The sequence below is a fragment of the Siniperca chuatsi genome, linkage group LG1, assembly GCF_020085105.1.
Source record: "Siniperca chuatsi isolate FFG_IHB_CAS linkage group LG1, ASM2008510v1, whole genome shotgun sequence".
Lineage (NCBI taxonomy): Eukaryota > Metazoa > Chordata > Actinopteri > Centrarchiformes > Sinipercidae > Siniperca > Siniperca chuatsi.
Window position 1 is genome coordinate 10,539,123 of NC_058042.1, and position 22,121 is coordinate 10,561,243.

A 22,121-nucleotide genomic window follows, 5' to 3' on the forward strand; every position below is an offset into this window, starting at 1 on the left:
TTAAGCTAATTTAATGCAAATTCAATGGATACACAGTAGTGCTATATTGACCATGTACAGTAGTTTTTAATTTTCTAACACCAACTCTGCAATCAATGTTTTGAGTCTATGCTCAGAACCTTTAAACATGGGAGTCTTTCCCATCGCTAAATACTACTTGACATGGACACAGCATCAGTACCTGCATGTTGTCTTACTGTGTCTGTACGTCTGTAATGCTTCATTATGATATTTACATATTTATTCATGTCATGGCTTTAAAGCTATTTGAGGCCGCATATCTCAAAGTGTATGGGAGGAAAGTTTGAAAAGGATAAAGTTATGTTCAGTAAATGCCAAAGCTCAGTTTAGCCACTGGGAGGACATTTTTCACTGTTATTTTTTATATTTATGGCAGAAATGTATAGGTAGATTATGAACTAATTGTATCCTGAAGATGTTTTGTTGATACTGGGATGGTCCTAGCCAATAAGACTTATCTTGAAAGAATGGAGATGCGTTTGTCCGTCTGCTTTAAAACTACTTGCTATAATAGAACTGTCTCTGATGAAAAGTTCAACAAGATTTGGTGAGCATTTTAAGAGGTCTGGATAAAGACCTGAAACCCAATAATCAATGTGACAGAACACTGACTTACTGCATCTTACTTTTTTCTGTAGGGACAGTGATTATCAACGGCGATATGTCAGTAATTTGTGGGCTGTCTGGCTTTTTGTTTGTTTTTGTTGGGCGAAGGTAGATGCACTTTGAAGCCTGAAGCCAAAGGCAATTTTCCATTCTCAATTGTGGACAATGAAGTTGACTCTTAAATACAAATATGACTCTTAAACCTACCTGGTGCTAAAGATTTATGTCTGGATTTGTGTCTGGATGAGGAGTCCAGTGTACTGCTCTCCATGCGGACGTTGCCGCTGCTACGAGAGGCGGGGCTGTGCCCGGATCGATCACTGTGACGAGCAGAGGGGCTGCCAGGTGGCCCCGGAGGACCTGAGGGGGCGTTGAGGTCTAAACAGCTGGCAGGGAAGAAACGGGCACCGGGTCCCACCCCTGCTGTTGCATTAGAATTTGGGTCATCTGGGTGGAGTCGACCATCGCTGAGGTTCCCTACAGATTTGGCATCACTCAGTGCGCTGTGGCTCTTGGACAGGCTGAGATAAGAGGCTGAACTCTTAGAAGAGGAGGACATGGAGCCGTGGGCAGAGTCAGCCATGTTGTGGGCATGTCGGCCATGTTGTTTCTCTGCTCCAGACTGCAGTGTGTTGGTCTTGCCTTCCAGAAAGGTATGGCGGCTGGCCTGCTGCTGCTGCTGCTGCTGCTGCTGCTGCTGCTGCTGCTGCTGCTGAGAGCGAGAGGAGCTGGGTTTGCTGTGGCCGTACTTGGCCCCGTGGTCCGGCAGCTTTGGGGAGGGTCCCAAGCTGAAATCAAACTCTGTCTTGCCTTTGGCTTCTTTGGGACTGAGGAGGTGTGGCAGGTTGTTGTTCGCCAGGTCTTTGTTGGATGAGGCAGAACGATTGAGGGTCTGGGACATGTACTGGCCCTTTGGGTGGAGTGTAGGACTTAAACTGGACGGGGGCGGTTTGTTACCATTAAGGAAACTCTTGTTGCTGAGGTGATGGAGGTCGCCATGGCGAGGGAGGCTGGAACATTCTTTGCTGTTGGAGCGACGGCTCGTGCTCTTAGTGTGACTCCTGGTGGGGCAGATAAGGGAGTGTTTGTCAATACACTCGCACCATATTAAGCTTCATGTTAAAGTCCTAATCTTTTTGGATGGAAACTCTCTCTACTCTCTCTATTCCACTCTCTTGGTTAGAAGTTAGAATTCATCTATCCTTGGATGGGAAATCTTCTCTCAGGAAACAATGCTTGTGTCAAGAAGCAATGACTGCAGCCATTTTAGCAAATTGCTTAGTTTTTTTAATCAAGTGCCAACTAAAAGTCTGTTCTGTACAAATAAATCTATAAAAAAAATGACTATATCGAGATATAATCAATAGTACTGTAATAATAACAATACACTTTATTTATATTGCACTTTTCAAAACAAAGTTACAAAGTAGTTGTACCAGAATTAAAACATTTCAGGACTGCAATGAGGCAAATACAATCTGACAATTAAAATATTACAAAAATTGAATAAAATACCCAACAATAATATAAGATAATATGAAGATAAGTGATAGAGGATTCTATCAATATCATCCAGCCCTGGTCCCAGCGTCTAATGTGTGGGATTCAAAATGGTTAATGTAAGCAGGTAGAAGCTGTGACAGAAAGTAAAAATAAAGGAATGTAGTCTAACCTTGTAGGAACTGTGTTCTCTCCATGATGGTGTGTTTTCCTCTTGGAGGAGCGTGGTGGGTTGGGAGACGCAGGAGGAGGTCTCTCTCGCTCTGCCTGCCTCAGAGGCTGGAAGGCCGGATGGTTCAAACTCTGCTCTGTCAGATAACGCTCAGTAGGGTTTAGCAGCAACAGGTTCTGATGGGAAAAGACATGCAGGTGGAGAGAACGTATTATAGTTGCTTGTCTCTCAAATTTTCTTGATAAAAATATTTATTATTGACAAAGACTAACAGGAATATAAGTGGTTAGATTAAGCATGGATAACACATCATGTCCATGTAAATTCCATAATATAGATTTAGAGTTTGAGTACTTAAGAGTATTTCTTGGTATTTTACCTTCATCAGATCCAACATCAAACCACTCAAGATGCCTTGGTACCTTCTCTCCAAAGTCTGAGGATGACTAACTGAGGGAAACTAGTACACACACACACACACACACACACACACACACACACACACACACACTGGATCAAATTCATATCCATAATGAACTTTTTTGTGGATTGGAAATTACTATCACGATTTCCAACATGTACAGTAGATGCCACATGCCAGTAAAAAGTAGCAAACACACAAACTACCAAACACACACAGACACACACACACACAAAGTCTTGTTTGGCCTTCTGGGACATTTTCTCTTGCTGCTAAACTGAACACCAACCACCTATCTCATGAGTCATCCAATCCACTCAGTCATGGTGCTGGGAACACTGCCACGAAAGAGAGAGAGAGAGAGAGAGAGAGAGAGAGAGAGAGAGAGAGAGAGAGAGAGAGAGAGCGAGGGAAAGGAGGTAAAAACAGAGACGAGAAAGACAAGAGGAGAAAGAAGAAGCAAAGAAGAAGAACACAAGAGACTATAGAAAGGATGGAAGAGAAAAGTTTCCTACTCTGATTCCATGAAAGCGAGGATTATTGTAGAAGAGTTTCATCTGTTCTGCAGGAAGTGGCCCCAAAACCTTCTGAATGGTGAAGAGCTAGAGATAAAATGAAGCAGCATCATAGACTCCTGCGGTATGAACACCATGTGTATAAACTCTTGAACATTCTTTTTAACATTTATGAACATTTTAAAAAGGCTATAAAAATGACATAAATAGCATCAAAATTCATACTTGACCTTGGAAACAGCAGTTGACAAAACAATCTCACCTCAAGGTCTATTTAGTGCACACATTTAGAAGTGAGATTGTTTTTGTTTCAAAACAAGTTTGTCAAGAACAAACTTTCAATCCCAACTTTTAAGCCAATGTGGACAAGACGTCCTAAAATTGCTCAAAAAAGGAAATGTGAACATATGTAGTATGCATTTCCATGACAACTGGGCAAACTCTATCTGCTGTGATCATGTGACATGATCAAACAGCTATGGAATAACTATATGGATATTGCTGCTGTCACTGTTAAAAATGTCTGATTAACTGTAATTTCTGTTGATTTTTTTAATGCTTTAATTGCATTTAAGAGATTACATTCTTCTCTATGAGTTGCATGTGAACATATCTACCTTTTTCTTTGTTTAAACCTGCATTGATTTATTTTTTTTGTCCTGTTGGGGGCAGCAGAAACAAGCTGTAAACAAAACCTTGACATATTATCACCTTAAAATTTTTTATGGCAAATATGTTAGCAAACAGCGGCTTATTTACACATCTAGCAGTTATGGAGCAACATCAGCATTCATTTGTGTGTTGAGTGTTTGTGTCCACCCGATGAACACCAAAGTCTAATATTCACTCTCCTTTTAGCTCTGTTTTCCTCTCCACCAACTTCTACAGGACATATAACTGTCCCTTTAGCTGCTAAATGCTCCACTATGTTTACCAGCTAGTTGCTAACTTTGGCTGTCTGTTGTTTGGTAGGGTTCAGTCACTTTTAAGAGTTTGTTGCTTAAAACAGCTGCAGGTGAGAGTGAACCAAAACAGTAAAATTGCGGGCTGTTTATTTCCATCATTGTGGAGATACAGTGCACTGTTCTAGCAGGGGAAGTGGTGATAATGATGGAAACCTTTTCCATATTGTTTCCATAAATTTCACATTTCACAGTTGTTGGGATAAAAGATGGGATACATAAATCCATAAAGTCTCATGGTGGCTTGGGCTGAAACTGATGATTATTTATATTTATTGATTCACCCATTTGCAAATTTTTCAATTAGTGGGTTAGTTGTTTGAGGGACTACAGACAGAGAGTCTTCTATGTCGTATGGATTGTAAAGCCCTCTGGGACAAACTTGAGATTTTGGGCTGTATATAAATACATCTGACTGGACTTAGTCTATAAAATGTCAGAAAATAAGGACAAATGCTGATAGCCAGCCACTGATTTTCGTCTCACAAAGATTCACTGTTAAATGCTCCCTTTAAAATGTCTATTTTATTACATTAAAAAAAAAAAAATCAAGCCCAAACTGGCTCTTTGTCAGGTACAGAGGAACCATTTATTTTGTCTTAGCTGTTAATCCTCACAATGGAGGAGCTGGAATCTACAAATACTTGCCATTTTTATTTGACAAATTACTTAAAACGATAAATCGTTACTGATTACATTTCTGTTGAACTTGTTTCATCACTACTTGGGGCTCACCAACCTGATCTATCTCACTTTCCCCTGGAAACAAAGGCTGTCCGTCACTCAGCTCCCCGAGGATACACCCCACCGACCACATGTCCACTGCCTTTCCATAGGGAGCCCTGAGATGGATAGAGAAAGAGACAAAATGTTATTTATGTGAAGAATGTCAACAATAGCTTGTGACAACCTTGTCAGTTAGATGGCAGGGGTGGTGATGGTGCAAACGAGAATGTGGATGATAGAGGTGAAAATGAAGTCCCCAAATGAAGAGGAGATGCTTATGAGAATGATGGTGATGACATTATTAGTGGTGGTGGAGCAGTTTAATAAAATGATGGATACTGTGTTTCTGATGGAGATGCTCACAAAGAAGATGGTCATTTCTGAGGGAACGGAGCTGAGGAGTCTGGTGAGAAATGGTGAGCGATCTGGCAGCAGAGAAGCAGAGGAGCGGTGGTGTTGGAGGGAGAGAGTATTTGAGTGGGCGGCATTCAAACGCTGTCTCAATAAATGTTCCAGGGCATTTACTAAATCAGGCTACAGCAGTGAGGCTAGATGATGTTCAGCTGTCTCTGAGCTAGAATGGACATTCAATGCAGCAAAAGCATCAAAAAGAACATAAGCAAAAAAACAACAACTGCCAAACAGAGATTTGATCTCAGGATACGGTGTGTACACGATGGTTCATGTCACAATGTTGTAGCAGGTGAATCATCGCCTCTTTTTGGGGTAAAGAGTAACACCTGTTTCCCAGTGATCTGAGTTAAAACAATGAACATGAAAAAGGAGAACACGGAAATTACACAAAATGGTTTATGGGGACTCAACCTTGTGCACAAAGACACACATAGAAATAAAAAAAGGACAATACTTCATTTAACCCTTGTTTTGTTAGCATTGACTTAACTTCCCCATTGTTTGGGGTACTACAGACCCCACTGCTGTATGTGTAAAAATAATAATAGTAATTGTAAAATCAATTCAAATCAATCAAAACAATTTTTTTCTTCTCTTCTGAGCTTATTAAAACCCAATATGTAGAAAAGTCTTGACATGGTAACCCTTTCCTTTGCCATAAACTTGGCTTGCACATTTGATGAGGGTGACCAATTTTAGACCAAAAAAAAAAATTTTTTTTTGTCCAGTGTAATTCTATTAGAGGTTAAACTCTCAGTTGATTAATCGATTAGTCAATCGACAGAAAATATATTGGCAGTGTGTTTGAGATTTTGAAATTGGGATAATGAGAGCCTTGGTATTGGATCGGTACCGTGTATCGACTGATATCCTGAATTCAGGTATTGGAAATGCTTTCAGCAGAGAAAATGATGGCTCCGTGTGTCTGTATCTGATACAATCTTACACAAAAACTCAGAATAGATAAAAAGATAAATGCTGAGAATGATTTGCAACAGCCAACAGAATGAGGTCCATTTCTCTCTCTCCTTGTTTCTCACTTAGTCTCCTAGACACACACATGCACACACACACACACACAGACTCACACACTGACACACACACACACACACACACACACACAGACACAGACTCACACACTGACACACACACACACACACACACACACACACACACACACACACACACACAGACACAGACTCACCCCAGCAGCAGCTCAGGCGAGCGGTACCACCTTGTAGCCACATACTCAGTGTAGTTGGCATCTGTTCCTTCTGACAGGTTACGAGCAAAACCTGAGCCAGAGTAACATGGAAATTAATAAATCATATCACATAGACCAGATACTGTATTTTAAAAATCCAGTACTCTGGGATAACATGCAGACAAAAGTCCTTCAAATAATGGTATAAATAGCTAATTAGTAAGAATAAAGTACAATCAGCAGTCAAATTGTTTGGACAGCTACAGTAACAACATGGTCATCATCTCGTGTGACCAGACTCTAATTAGTTATGTCACTGCAGGTGGGCTCAGACCATGCTTTAGATAACTGGTGTACAGGGAGTTAATTTTAAGCATGAAAAATCACAATAAACAGAATGCCAGATCCAACAGTGAATAACAAACAAATCTCACCCCAGCTGACTCAGTAGGGCTGCATTAGCCAATTATGCAAAGCTGATTGACCATGTGATTTTGCAAAGACTCATCCAAATGTAGAATACATACCTGGGAAACTGTAAAATGACAAAACTATGCTGTATCGATACAATGTATTAGTATTTTACAGGGGAAACCGATGCCTACCATTAACCTGACTTTCTTGAAATATACCATTGGCAGATTCATTGTGATAACAATCACAGGAGTACATTTTATAGTGCTGGTTGGCTGCTTCCCAGTGGCAGAATTGATCCTTCTGATACACAACTTACAAGGTGACAAATTAATAGTGGGATTTTTCACAGTGAACTGAGCCAAAGAAACCAAACTGGCCAAAATGAAATCACAGGTATAACTGCAAAAATCACAGATAATTTGTAAGCATTACAATTAATCTGCACATACAAAAGAATGTCTAATAAATCACCAGTAAAAGTTTATTCAGTCTGTTAAACAAATACCTTGATTTTACAAGCAGCTACTTTTATTTGATGATGCAAATGTGCACAGACTGTATGGTTTTACTGCAGAGCACATGTAAATCTCTCGTGACAATATGGCTGTTGTAAAGAACACAAGGAGAAGACCATATACTCACCAAAGTCACAGAGTTTGAGAACATCCTCAGAGCTGATGAGGAGGTTCTCCGGCTTGATATCTGGTAGAGAGACGCAAACAAAAGGCTGTTAACAACATGTTCCAATCGCATCATTATCCTACCATATTCCAATACACTGTTATGAGACATAACCTAAAAACATGACTTCCATCTGCATCTTTGACAAACTAAGTGTGGCTCAGTCTGAGCCCAGCGGGTGCATGGCTGTCGCCAGGATTTTAGAAATTACTATATTAACTGAAAAAACATAACAAAACAATAGTCTTTAAAATGTTTTCATTATTTTGATTTTACACATATTATTTATTCACTCTACTGTCTTCTGTAAATATTATTTCCCTATTTATGTGAATATTTAAAGGCTGTTTCAAAGCCTTCTCCACACTGTCAAGAAAAAAATGATGTTAGGGAAATAATTTTGTCATATTTATTGGCCTACAGGTAGTGAAATCTATTTAAAAATAAAAACATTGTATTCAACCTCTAAATTAGCCTGATAATCAGAATGACCGTCGTGACCGATCGCTATCTTTCAAAAGTAGCTAGCTAGCTTTATAGGAGGATGATGCCCCTATTGTTAATCCTGCCTACTAAGATATGATTGGTCAATTGTTTCTCTAAGTGGGTGTCAATGGGCACAACAATTGACTTATTTGAGGGCGGTGATACAGAGATCTGGAACTGGGCTAACACCTAAATATTCAAAATGTTTTAAATTGTAGTAACTCCCCACAGGTCACTAAAACCCTAATAGTCCCAGAAAAAAATACTGAGGACATGACACCAGTGTCCTGAATGGCCCCTGTTTTATGAAAAATGTGATTTGAAGACTCAACCCCACAAAGTGACATTGATATTTTGCATTAGAGACATAAATACGGAAACAAAGATAAACTCCTCACCTCTGTGTACAATCTCATTCTTGTGACACCAGTTGATGGCTTTGATGAGCTGGTAGATGTAGCTGCGGACTTTATCAGGCGGTGCACCGTTGGGCAGTTCCTCTAAGAGCTCCAGCATGTTCTGCAAACCACAAAAAAAGGTACCTGTAGAAAGCTAGGATGTGTAGCAGGTTTAACTGTTTGGTTTGATGAAAGTGTGCTTTAAAATATGAATGTTGATCTCTTTTTTCAAGTACTTCCTAGATAATTCTTACAGTGGGGACTTCTCTCCCTCTTGTTTTTTTTTAAACCCTGAATGAGGAGGCAAGAGGGGACACCGTGCTAAAATGACTAGAGTACAGTATGAAAATAAAACCTGTCATGAAATAAACACTTGGCTGGATACCCTGGCAACACAGTGGGGAATACCATTATTCACCAGCAGCATAGTTCATATGTTGCCATGGTGACGCTTTTTTATGCTTAACTGAGCAGTCTTAACATCCTGAAACTTAAGAGTTCAGATAGAGCAGAATACAGATATGTAATGTAAGAATGAAAGAATGTAAGAATTAATATGTGCTCAGTGAGCGCACACAGTGAAATAATAATGATAGTGTCATTAAGCTAACCCTCTCAACATATTCAAAAACAAGGTAGAGTTTCCCCCTCCTGCGAAAAGCCTCCTTCAGCTCGACGATGTTGTCCTGCTTCAGCGTCCGAAGCATCTTCAGCTCTCGAAGGGTCGTCTCCTTGACCTCCTCATTTTCTGTGCAGAAATTAAAGAGACAGAAATGATACAGATGCTCTTCCTCTGTCTCTCCCTCTTTTCCTCCGTCCGCCACTCACCTTCGCTGTCTTTGAACTTCTTAATGGCCACCAGCTCATTGGTGTCCTGTGAAGAAAGGAGGACGTGAGTTGTGTTAAGACTAAAGAAAACAACTTATTGAGTTAAACAAAGGCCTCAGCGACTTTCTAAGATAGGAAGATAGATACTGACACAAAAATGCATAAGACATTAAGATCAAGAACATGAAGAGTAGAAGTAAGAAATAGAAAGTATTTGTAGAAGGAAAGTTGAAAAGGATTTATAAGAGAAATAGCTATTTAAATTCTTTCCTGCCATCAAAAAAAAAATTGTGCCTAAGTTGCCGGCAGTGCCAACACAAGAGCTCATGCTGGTGCTCTCATTTCAATTATTTCACCACAGGGCACTCGCACACGAAAAACAGCATGTCCTTGGCAGAATTAATATGCATCTTCAGCTTCTTGCAGGTTGCTTGATTGACCTTGCTGACTTTCTCAAGCTGGTGTGGTTGCAGATTCAGAGATTTACCGTAGCTTTGTTTCAAAGGCTGTGCTGCAGCTGAAATGCTACTTGTGATTTTGCTGCAGCTTTTCATAGGGCTCATCATCATCCGATCATCTTGACCTCACAAGTCAAGATAATCTTTATTTTTGGTCTTCAAAAAACATCAGAAACAGGACACTCACACGATAATCACACATATTTTCATATATCTACTGGCTACATCCATGCTGGAGTCAGGAAGTTGGGTAAAACACAGTGAATACAACCAGACTGAAATCATGCTTTCACCACCCCCTTTTCAGTGGAATATATAAAGAAATATCAGGCTATAAAATTTGATTTATAATGGGTTTTGAATGCTTAAATGGTTACCCCACTGGTCTGTGTTTAAGCCCAGTGAGAAGCTACAGCAAAAAAGGGAAATATTCTCAAAACTAAAGCAACTAAAGGGATTGAGCTACACAATCTGGACTTTGATGTAGCAGATGTTTTTTTACCAATAAACTGGTGAAGAAGAAATATCTGATTTAAGGTAAGATTACACCGTGTGTATGACCTTTTTAGTGAACAGTACAAAACTTTGGGAGGCTATACTGTATATAGACTCTGACAACTGAGGATGGAGACTCAAGGTTTTGGAGGGAAAATGCATCATGTTGTTATGATTTTTCAGAGAAAAATAAAAATCACATACAGACGCAAGTTAGGCAGTGATTCACAGGTGTGTACACAGTCTCTATTGCCTACATACACTGCAGGCATGTCACATACTTCTAATATTGGAGTGGATCCTCTGTGTTTCTAATCTGTGCTGCTCTTTTCTTATGCCACCTACAGTAATTACTTTACTGCTTTAGTCTGAGTTTAAGTTACCGCTACTAGCTACCATTTCTTACTGGAATTCCATGTGTCAAGTTTTAACTAAAGCTGTCATATGTCTCTAAATGTGTGGTGTGTCATAAAAAAATGTGATGAGTGTCATGTACAAACATACTTCTAAAAGACTCATTTTATTGTTTTTCAGCAATTTGTGTTCTTTTCTAAATTCTGAAACTGTGAATATATTTGCTGTCATGACAGTTTTGTGCCCACATCCTTGATTAAATGGGAAACACATCCATTCAATTAATTAATGTTGGACCCTGAGGCTAGTGTGGGTTAAGACAGTGAGGGAATAACAACATACAGGCCAGTCTCCCTATGTCCTCTGCTACTCTCATGTTCCTCTATTGTCCCTTTGTTTACGGAGGGTCAGCTAACAGAGTCGGCCTCAGTGTGGAGAAGAGGCCATGCGGTGAGGAGCTGCACGCTCTCGCTCACACAAGCCAATTGTTTGACTGAACACGCTTTTTAAATACAAAGCTGTCTGTTTAGAGATTTTCACTGGAGAGACAAATGAATTCAAACAACGTGGATGTACAAATCTAACAACACTTAAGTTTCCAGTGAAGGAAAGTACAGAAATTATAGCAGTATAATATATCAAACTGGGAGATTTACTGTGTTTACCAGGCAAAATAAAAAACACTCATACAGCACGTGTGACATTTCAAGCTCTGTGGCAGCACCTTGCAATGTGCTGATGATGCTTGTGCTCATGTGTGGTGTTCTGACCTCCACTGATTTACCTTTTGAGCCACTGTTAAGTCAGCACACCTAAAAATAGCTTCAGGCTTGCTAATTTTGCTGATGACATGAGCAGGTCCTGATTGTCACATTACACGAAAGAGTAAAGCATGAACATTTCACTTTTTTTCCACATGAACATCAGCCATGAATGCCATATTTTTTTTTATGTCACCGCATATAGTTTTTGCCCTTTCTTTTACTCATGGTCCTGTATTTCACTCATGCTCAGTCTCCCCCTGAAAACCCCTTCTTTTGAGTATATGTATATGTATATCTTCTTATATGTGTATATGGGTATATGCGTATGTATATGTATGTATGTTTGTGTATGCACATGTATAAACACATACGTATATATGAACTTACTGTATTGATGAAATGCTGGACATATATTTGGGGGGAAAGTATTGAAAATTATAGATCACAAAAAATTCAACTTACAGTACAACCAGTTCATGAAAGCTTTTGCATTTTCTGTTGCAAACATGTGTACACAGTGAGGTTTCACTTGAATAACCTGTTAAAGACCTTGGCAGCTACCAATAAAGAGCCCCACCTACATACTTTTGTTAACAGAAAAATCAAGAACACACAAGGAAATCATCATATTGGCATCACTAACTCATTTGGAAGTGATATCTTGCAAGTGAAGTGAGAACTTCACAGGGGTGGATGATATAACAATAAATACAGCAAGATGATATTTATCTGGCAATATTAGATTTAAGTATGACATAAACCATGACAGATGACTTTATCCATATTGCCTGCTCCTGACCACACTGCTGCCATTTTGCTTTTCAGAGATGTAGTCGAGATACAACAGTCAAAAGTTTGCATCTGAAACTGTGACAAAACCTAATTTAAAACAGAAGAAACTAACAATTATTATAATTACTGATTAATATCAGTTATGTTTTGATAATCATCAAATCAAAAGTAACTAGAGCCCAAGGTGATGTCTTCAAATAGCTTACAATGTTTTACTAACAGTCAAAAACTACCAAAGTATTCAGCTTACAAAGATTTAAAACTAAGAAAATCAAGCAAAACCCCATGTAAGAATCTGTAACCAGCAAATGTTTAGTGTTTTTACTTGACAAACTGCTTACACAATTAACCAGTTGTCAAAGAGTCACTGATTAATTTTCTGTTGATAAGCTACCGCTAATTAATTAACATGTCACTTCAGCACTACAATAGAGCATAGAGATACTGTATAGGCACAGGAAGCACTGGCTAGCGTGTAGGTTGTGCTATTGTCGCTCCCAAAACACAAATTCAAGATAACACATAAGCCTCCATACACACACCCACATACGCTAATACAACACTTCCATAAAGTGGCAGAACATTGCACAAACTAGCACACATTCGCTCGGCTAATTAAATGTTCCATCAAAGACACACCACACTGTAAAGTATACATCATTTACACAGGAACACACATTTAAAATGCATTGCATTTCTTGGTAGTACAGTTGGAGTCACCTGGCTGGGTTTAAGCCTGGTGCTCAGAGTCTCTATGATTCCCTCAACCATATACAGGTCTGTACACTCTTAACAGGGTGACCCATTTACCATCAGCATAGTCTCCATATTCAATACCTCCCTCTTCCTCTCCATCACACACACACTCACACGTTGCTTCTCTCTCACTCCCTCTGCCACCCTTTTCTCTTTTGCCCTGCTTCCAGCCGAGAAAAGTAAAAATAACTGCTCTCTTGCAGCAAAGCTAAAAAGCTTTTATTGCCATGGTCTGAGTCTCTGGCTCTAAATGTGAGAATGAATCCTCTACACTGTTATATACTGTAAGTGGAACACATGTCACATGTCACTTCTTACTAATTTAATACAACAGAAAGGACACTCGGTTTAACATAATCACACTTTGATAGCTGGTATTTAAATTTGTATAAAATGGAGATTGAGACAAAATTATGAATTAAAAAAAATTAAATTACCTAAAATGTTATTGTCTTAGATTTATTTGTGCTATGCAAGCATGAACACATATTGTGTGTCAGCCACAGTATATTTTGTGTGGTACACAACAAAGACAGTTTGCCATTTTTTTAATGATTGAGTAGTCCTACTTAAATTTTTCACGCAGTAGCTGAACAATATGACACATACACTGGCGCTTTCATGACACAGAATAGAAATCATAATCAATAACTAGAGGCTTCTGTCTCTCCTGCTCGATCTCTCAGCTGTCGCTCTCTCTCTGACCAAAATCACCAAAATTAGCTATTGCATACAAATAACAATCAGCAAGCCAAGTACTTTATATATATATGTATTTGTTCCTTTGTGAACTAGTGTTGATAGAGAAACATTTGTCTCACAAATGCAGCATTTAACTTTAGCTGACAAAGACCTTAATCAGAGCACAAACACTTAAGCGTTCCCCACATAACAGACAGACATCTTTGGAAGACAAGACGAGGGAAAAATGTGACAACAAATTTCCACATTCACAGTTGCATTCTGCATTTTAACACATCAGATAATGCAGGTTGTCCTTTAGTTTAGCTTTTATCTGCCTCCGTTGGGTTGCAACTTCTCTAAACATCATGTTCTGCTTACCATGTCATTTTGTTCATGGCTCAAGAATGCAACCGTTTGCATATTTATAATTTCACTCGATGTATATAATTTATGGCTCATTTAAATTTTTCATGAAGCATAGCGCTGAGAGAACTTCTTGGTCAAGGGACAAATGTAGGCCATAAAATGAAATAAACATGCACAAATGGCATGTACAGGAGAAGGGACCACAGGACAAACAGCAAGCACTCACAGTACTCCATAATGAATCAACCCGTTTTATATTCAGAAATACAAACTCATACTGGTTTCACCCCAGTTTAGTTTAAATTCCCCTTAATCTGTCATACAACATAGGCAGTAATAACCCAGATCTGTTTGCTATCAAGCACAGGATCTTTGAAATTACTGCACATACTTCATTTTCACTTCATTGAATGCAGCAATGAATAATGATGACCAAAAAAAGATTTACTCTTTCTGAATGTAAATCCACTCCGAGAAACACATTAGGACAGAAGCAACATTAAACATTTAAAAAGTCTCCATCTCTTATGCTCTCCTCTCTTGTTGACAACTGCGGCGACTGTCACTCCTCCCACAGTCGTCCTCTTTCGGTCTACGTGTGGAGTTAGGTGTTTTTCACAAATATATTATGTTCATAAATGTGCTGACAGAAGGAACGATATAAAATTAGACTAAGAATATGTAATTCTATGCAGTCAAACATGTTGCTTCGTCCACACAGATGAATCTTTACTACAGAAACATTTTGATTAATGCAGCTCACTGTGGATAATGTGGCTCAGTTTGATTCAGTTTGCTAAAGTCAAAGTATTCCCACAAGTGAGAATTGTATTTTAAGTATATAGGTAAAATATATAAATAAGGGAAGAGATACAGAGTGGGTCTATCTGTAAGACTCAATGATGTGCAATACGTAATTGTATGTTGAATACAGAGAGAGAAATCATTGTTAATGATATAAATTACTGGCTGATGAATAAATCGGGACTACAGTGCATGCCCCCCCTCACTTTTATAGTTCCAGGTTGATTTTCTTACTGAAGTCTCTCTGAACATTGTTCTCTTAGTGTTCAGCCACCATAATCCACATGAGTGAAGATCTGAGTTGATTAAAAATATTGATACAAAATCTTAGTTGCCTTCAATTATTAGTGTGAGGTAAAAGCAATAAGCTTAAGGAGCAGCAGAAAGTGGTGTGGTGAGTGTTTTTTTCTGCCCTGACTTTCGTCTGTCAGGCTACATACAGGCTGCCCAACCTCATTGCTGGAGGTTGGTGGGGCTGTATGCAGCCTGAAAGAGGCTGTTAAGCCCCCTACCCAATGGCAACTACCGCTGTGGTAGCTGTGCACAGTGCAACAACCAGTAGGCCAACAACCAGTATTTGTGTGTGTGTGTGGGGGGGGAGGGTAATTTAGTGTAATTTGTGCCAAAATGTCACAAATTACACTAATTTGTTTTACCAGTTGTTGCCTTAATTATGTTACCTGGCATCATTTTTTCTAGTTTAGGAAGTGCTACATACAAAGTGCAGCACTTCGACGGCAGAGCCCTGGGTTCATATCCTGAGTCTCACATGTGGTTAGGTTTAGGCAACAAAAGCACATTGGTTAAGGTTTGGAAAAGGTTGTGATTTCAGTAAAATTGACCATGATCTCTCATTTAATCTAAGCTTAACCAGGTGCTGTGAGTGCCTAAACATAACCATGACCATAACCATTGGCTGGAAAACAAATGAAAAAGTTGAGAGAGAACGTTTTGTTAAATGCGTTCAGTATCAACATTTTGCGACTCACGGATATGTGGATACATTAATTAACAACATTTTCTCATTGTATTGACGGAAAAGGTAATCCAAGCGACATTACATTACATTACTGCCATTGGGCCATCCCCCTGGTAAAAAATGAACAAATCACCTACTGGCAACAACTAAAAATTTTTGTCATTCTCACACAAACACAGTTTTCTCCATAAAGAGTGTTATTACTTGTGCCTCCACACATGTTGTGTACATGCTACTTTGTTATGTAGGTAAAACTATGAACATAAAGCTAGACATGAAGCTTTCTAGAACTCAGCTTTACAGACCTTGTCTCCCAAGGGTTTGAATGATGAGCTTCTTCTTAATGTGATGTTATGAGATGTGCTCTGTAATTTTTCGGACATATTATCTATTTTGGACCCACCTTAAAGTGATTATTTTGTGATATGGTCTTTTTATGCTGTATTTCGTCTTCATTAGCTTTTTCATAGCCTATAAATATACCATAATTTCTCTAGTCCCATCTCCTCTCTTCTCTTGTCTAGGGACAGGCTCTAAAATACATTTTTGTTAAGCTCCAACCAGATTTGAATCACATATTTTAAAAATGTATCTTGGTATTACAGCTTTTCTTTATTATGACTATGTGCATTTTGAGCTACACATAACATATTTTTTCTGTATATGAGGTTATATATTGTTTCATGCTCATATTGTAGGCCTATGGTGCCATGATGTGATTTTATATGATACTTGATTGATTCAGTGAGTGATGTCAGTGTGTAGTGTGACCTGATTGGTCCATGTGGGTCATGTGTGTACCGAAACGTTGTTATTAAATATCTCTGACTGCAAGTGAAGAGGACAATGTGTGGGAGTCTTTTGTTCTGCATTGTCGACCCATGGTCTTCTACGCACCTGACGATTTACAGGTGTGCAAAAGTTCTGCTCTTTTGATGTTTAGGCAATTCAAAGCACTTGGTTAAGTTTAAGGAAAGACTGTGTTTTTGGCTATATATGGAAAAAGTCAAACTTAAAAAATGAAACTGGACTTTATTACAATTTAACCAAAACCACAATGTTTCCTGAACCTTTGATATTGCAGGACTTTGACTCTGGAGACCCTAAAGTCCTGCACGATGCATGTCCACCATATACCAGACCTCCCTATAAGTTACATGTGGTGCACTAGGAAAATGCTGCCAGGAAACATAATGCAGGCAGCAATTACATTTCCCCTCAAAATAATAATTGGTGAAATAAATTAGTATATAAGCATCATGTTTATGAGACGGGGTTTAACACCTTAAAAATGGCATTTAGCACACCAATTCCTGCATAAACAAATACTTTCTAATTTTAGACCTAAATAAACTTTTGTCACAATTCTGAATGTCACATTATTAACATAGCATCACATTTGATTATACAACATTTTTAAAGATGATGTCTGGTATAATAAAATTGTGCCACAGGCTTGATAGAATGAGACTAATAGCTGTTATGTTGATATAAGATAATTGATTCACTTACATTTTTGTTTCAGTAGTAGCAGGCTAAATGTGGAAATGGCTATTTTTGTAGCTGCTGTGACTCCTCATGGTTTCCTTCCAGGAAAGGGCACCTAAAATTATCTTTAATTACAATTTCCAACTTTGCTTTTTTACATTATTGTTGAATAAAGAAAACTGACAAGTCTCTGCTCTGTCTCATAAGAATATACAAGTCTTCTCTGTCTGTCTTCCATTCAGACAGAGCTACAAAGTGTCTTAAAATGGCAAATGTCTGGCATGATTCTTGAATATCTAATTATCTACAATACATTACAGTGTGATTATCTAAAATTTGTATATCTAGGATTACTTTCACCACTGGACAACTGAGTTATTTAGGAGTGTGATGCAAAAGGCCCCTGATTTCTTACCCTTTTTGATTTATCACTATCACTAATATTTATGTGCTGCGATTATTATATTCAATATGGCATAATGTTCACCATCATTGGTGGTACTGGATAAACCAGGGATAAACATGGGTTTCATTAAAAATCAAAATACAAAAAAGTACAGACAGTCCTAAACTATTTTTTCCACCTCTGTCTGTTCTAAATTATTAATTGTATTTTATTAAGCACAATGTGGATCAATAAATTTCCCATTGAAATGTGTCATACACAATCCTACGATAAATTACAAAAAAGATTGTTGTGTTATTGTTGATGGGTCAAGTAACTGCTTCTTTCGTTCAGATTAAACTCTTCAGTAACATCACTTTATTAATGTGGCCTTGTTTGCAGGTTCTAATAATAGCTGCAGTAATCTGCCATTAACCCCATTCCTCTCTGATCAGTTTGGTGTTTCATTGATAACAATGTTCATAGATTTAAAGATGGTTTCACTCATGTACTTTCTCAACATATTGTTCCTGCTCTCTAAAACAACACCACTCCACACAAGATGGACAACATGCCAAAGACTATGTCAAAAGCCAGGCTGGAAAATTCCTCCATGAATCAATTTCATTATATGCAAAAATCTAAATGAAACAAGGAATGGAAAACACTAACAAATCAAACTGTTGTGTCTATTCATTCTACTAGCTCCAGGTCTCCTCAGAGGGTGTACTCTACTTTAAGAGGTGGTCTGGTTTGAATTTGGATTGTATTAGTGAAACTTGGGGCCAGATTAATAAAAGGTCTAGATAAGATAAATATTTTTCCCCCCTAATAATGAAGCTACTGGGACAATCCTATGACAATCTATTTGTTTCTTTTATACTTACATACAGTAATGGAAACAAGTATCAAGCATAAGTAAATGGTAAATGGTAAATGGACTGTACTTATATAGCGCCTTTCTAGTCTTTCTGACTACTCAAAGCGCTAAGGGATGCTGTATTTTTGAATGAATTGAGTAGGTATATGTAGGTAGTACTGAAGTAAGTAATTAGTAAGTAGATTACTTTTTCACTGCATAATTATAGCTCCGCAGGCAAAATTATAATTACAATTATAATTTTATTGTATTCCGACAAGTTGAAAGATATTTAAAGTGAGACTTTTTAAAGACGAAATAACACATTCCTTAATTTACTTGGACCTGTTGACCTATCAGTAAACTATAGGCTACTGTTGTTCTCTTTGCGGAAAAGAGAGAACGGAAAACTGAGAAAACTAGCGTGCTGTGTATTAACAAATACTCTTGACACCAAACCAGAAATGTGTGGAAGGCACACCACAGGTTGAAAACATTGCCTTTGCTTGATAAAAAAACACTGCAGAAAAACACCAAGTAGAGGAAGATACAGCCGCAATACATGAGCTGAGAACTGTGAAGTCACGTATGGTAGGCACTGCTGGGTGAGTCACACCAGCAGGCCTTGCTTTCATGCATACAGAGCTCATTAATGGCATAAATTTAAATACTTCTTTGAAGAGCTACAGCTGGAACTCACATTATACACCAGTGTTGCTTAGAAACATTCATACAGTGTGACATAAATAAACCACGTGAGAGAGTAGGTCAGTACCACGTCACTGAAGTTTGTGGGTTTACACACCACAAGCTACTGGTGACATTAGGGTAGAAATGTAGACAGTATTTCCAATCTGGTGTGTAGAAATGACCATTGTTGATGACATTTACAATCAATTTAAATCTACTGGTGACAGTAAGAAAGGATAGAGGTTATTATATGATTATTCTGAAATTTCTGAGATATTTAGTATTTACTCGTACTTACTTTTTGCTTTAACTAGAAGCCCAATGAAACAGTTTATGTAACGTAAAGTAGTGGAAAACGCCCATGACAACTTCCCAAAGCACAAAGAAATGCCCTTAAATTCCTTGTTTTATCTGACCAACAGTCCAAAACCAAAAACAAGCAGCAAATCCTCACATATTAGAAGCTGGTACTGGCACTTATTTGGCATTTTTGCTTGAAAAAATGACCCAAACGATTCGTCAATTATCATAATAGTTGCCAATCAGTTTTCTTTCAATCAACTACTGAATTAATCAACTAGTTTCATTGTCTAAATATTTACATTTGATTCTTCATCGCTGTCTGATTTTACCATCTCAAAATACACTGCAACACAAAGACTTCATATCACAACAGTGCAAACCATAAACATTTTTATACAAATGACAGACCTACAGAAATGAGAAATTCTGTCTTACCTTATGCCTGCACTTAAGCACCACTCCATATGCTCCTGCATAGAGAAATAGAGAGAAAGACACAAAAGATCAATAACAAATGTGAGACTGAGACGTGCGCTTAAGTTTCAACATCTTAATTATGCTTTGGCCTCCTAAACCTCGAACAAACATGTTCTTAGAAAACAAGTGCAGTAGGTGAGAATCACCAGAGAAACAACTGTTAATAGGTGAGGCGGAGGCATACCTACTCACCCACACACTCAACACACATGTATGCATATACCTTTGACAACTAACACCACACACACACACACACACACACACACACACACACACACACACACACACACACACACTGTGTTAAACCCTGTAGCTTTCTGTCTTTGCTAAGCAGACCATGTTCTCGGTTGATCATCCATATTTCAGATGTCAGGCAGGTCGGCCAGACTTGCATTAGTTGAAGTTAATTATTTTCCATATCTTTCCACTTTCAACTGCTTTTGTTGCCATTCAAATCACACATGCAACATAATAAAGTTAGGTAAATGCTGCTAATCTCAGACACTATGAGTCCACTCCCAGTTGTGTCTGTTCCAGTTTAAATTTTTAATTAAACTAGGGATCGAGGAAAGAACAAACAATGCATGCAATGCATGATGGACCAATGAATAAACAGATAAAATTGAGTTGTAGCTCCTTTACAAATGGAAATCATCTTACACAAAAAACTCAATCACATATTACTTCTAGTCTTTCTTATGTCCCAGTTGGCTCGGGGGTATTTCAGCCATCAGCACTACCTGGTCTGATGTTTGTGCTGGGATTTAAAGGTTTTTACAACTTGGGTTTGATGGAGAGCTGAAGTCACACCCTTTTTCCTAGCTAGCCTCTGTCGTACTAGCATCTGTAACAAAATTGGAACCCTATTCCTTTAGAAGTAACTTTCATTGTTCTTTGTAAAAAGCTTACACGCAGATCACAAATTGTTGCAGCATCACTTTTCACAGATACATTTGTGAGTCTTACTGTACAGAGCTCTTACATGCTCTTGCACAAGTCTCAAGTACATTTGTTTTGATTATTAAAATGTAAGAGAAATCAACAGTGACTCCCAAGCAGTATTTCTGTAAGAAACACCCAATCACAGAGCTTAAAATTCTCTTGTGTACAGCTAAGCGTGAGCTGAAGCTAAAGGTTACGCTTTGTGGAAACCTGAAAATGCAGTCAGTGGTTTAAATCAGATCACTTTTTGGATTTCTGGGTCAATTTTGAAACAATTCAGAAACTATGATACCGTGTTTTGTTCCTACTTGCAACAACAAAGTGCTACAGCTCTGATTCATGACTCTGACGGGTCTCTTCATAGTCTTGGGGCGGCCGAGGCTCACAGGCACTGAGGAATTTACAGTCATTTGTAATTCTCAACAGACAGAAAAAACACGATTTCTTAGGAAAACAATTTGAAATAATTAATACTAATAGAAATAACATAAATTTAAAGTACAGTTAAATTATGCAGAAGACAGCATTGTTTCTATGTTGAGGGACATTGACAATATCATCAAAGAAACTCTCAAATGTGACTTTACAATGGTATAAATGATTGCCTTTGCCTTAAGCCATCAAAATGACTTGAGTGATGCTATGAGCACAAACAAATTTTACACATAGTGACCTTAAGACAAGTAAAAACAAAGAGAAATGTTGTTGCTTTGGCTGTAAATCTTCCATCATTTAGTTGCAGTTGTTTGTGTATCTAACTTTTTGATTAATGTATGCTGACAAGCACTGAGGTAGATCACAGTTAGCGAGAATTATCAACAATACAAAAAACACTCGGTTACTCTGTCTTCTGACATTAGAGTGAAGCCAGGGATGTATGTCAGTCCAACTCAGTGAAATGAGCTACAAATGACGCTGCTGACTGAAAGAAATAATTGCTGCATGGTTTGATGTGTGAAGGACCTGTGTGTGGAATACTTGAGAGTCATTTGCAGCTAGGCTAAAAAATGTATTCTCATTTATTTCATTTTGTGGCCAGCCATCAATGTTGTCATTGGAGCAAGAGTTGACCTTTTTATTCTTCAGCAAAACACACACAGAGGCACACATGCACACAAACATAGGCTACTGATGCACACAATCTAGGCTTATGCTCATGACTTCAGTATTTTAG

The 22,121-nt window shown here is 38.3% G+C and overlaps 1 protein-coding gene across 8 annotated transcripts in view; it reads right to left on the reverse strand.

The window, feature by feature from the left end:
• cdkl5 (cyclin-dependent kinase-like 5) overlaps positions 1–22,121 on the reverse strand; it is a 41,546-nt gene that overhangs the window by 13,441 nt on the left and 5,984 nt on the right. For 7 of the 8 annotated variants that reach the window (XM_044198402.1, XM_044198371.1, XM_044198391.1 and 4 more), the window contains exons 3-13: positions 19,964–19,998; positions 9,352–9,397; positions 9,135–9,271; positions 8,524–8,644; positions 7,601–7,660; positions 6,542–6,632; positions 4,937–5,039; positions 3,236–3,322; positions 2,679–2,759; positions 2,300–2,475; positions 835–1,688 (exon numbers count right to left, since the gene is read on the reverse strand). In XM_044198402.1, coding sequence (XP_044054337.1) covers positions 835–1,688; positions 2,300–2,475; positions 2,679–2,759; positions 3,236–3,322; positions 4,937–5,039; positions 6,542–6,632; positions 7,601–7,660; positions 8,524–8,644; positions 9,135–9,271; positions 9,352–9,397; positions 19,964–19,998 — 1,791 coding nt within the window. Of the gene's footprint in view, positions 1–834; positions 1,689–2,299; positions 2,476–2,678; positions 2,760–3,235; positions 3,323–4,936; positions 5,040–5,286; positions 5,554–6,541; positions 6,633–7,600; positions 7,661–8,523; positions 8,645–9,134; positions 9,272–9,351; positions 9,398–19,963; positions 19,999–22,121 lie in introns of those variants that run through there. The other variant, XM_044198423.1, reaches the window with a different exon arrangement.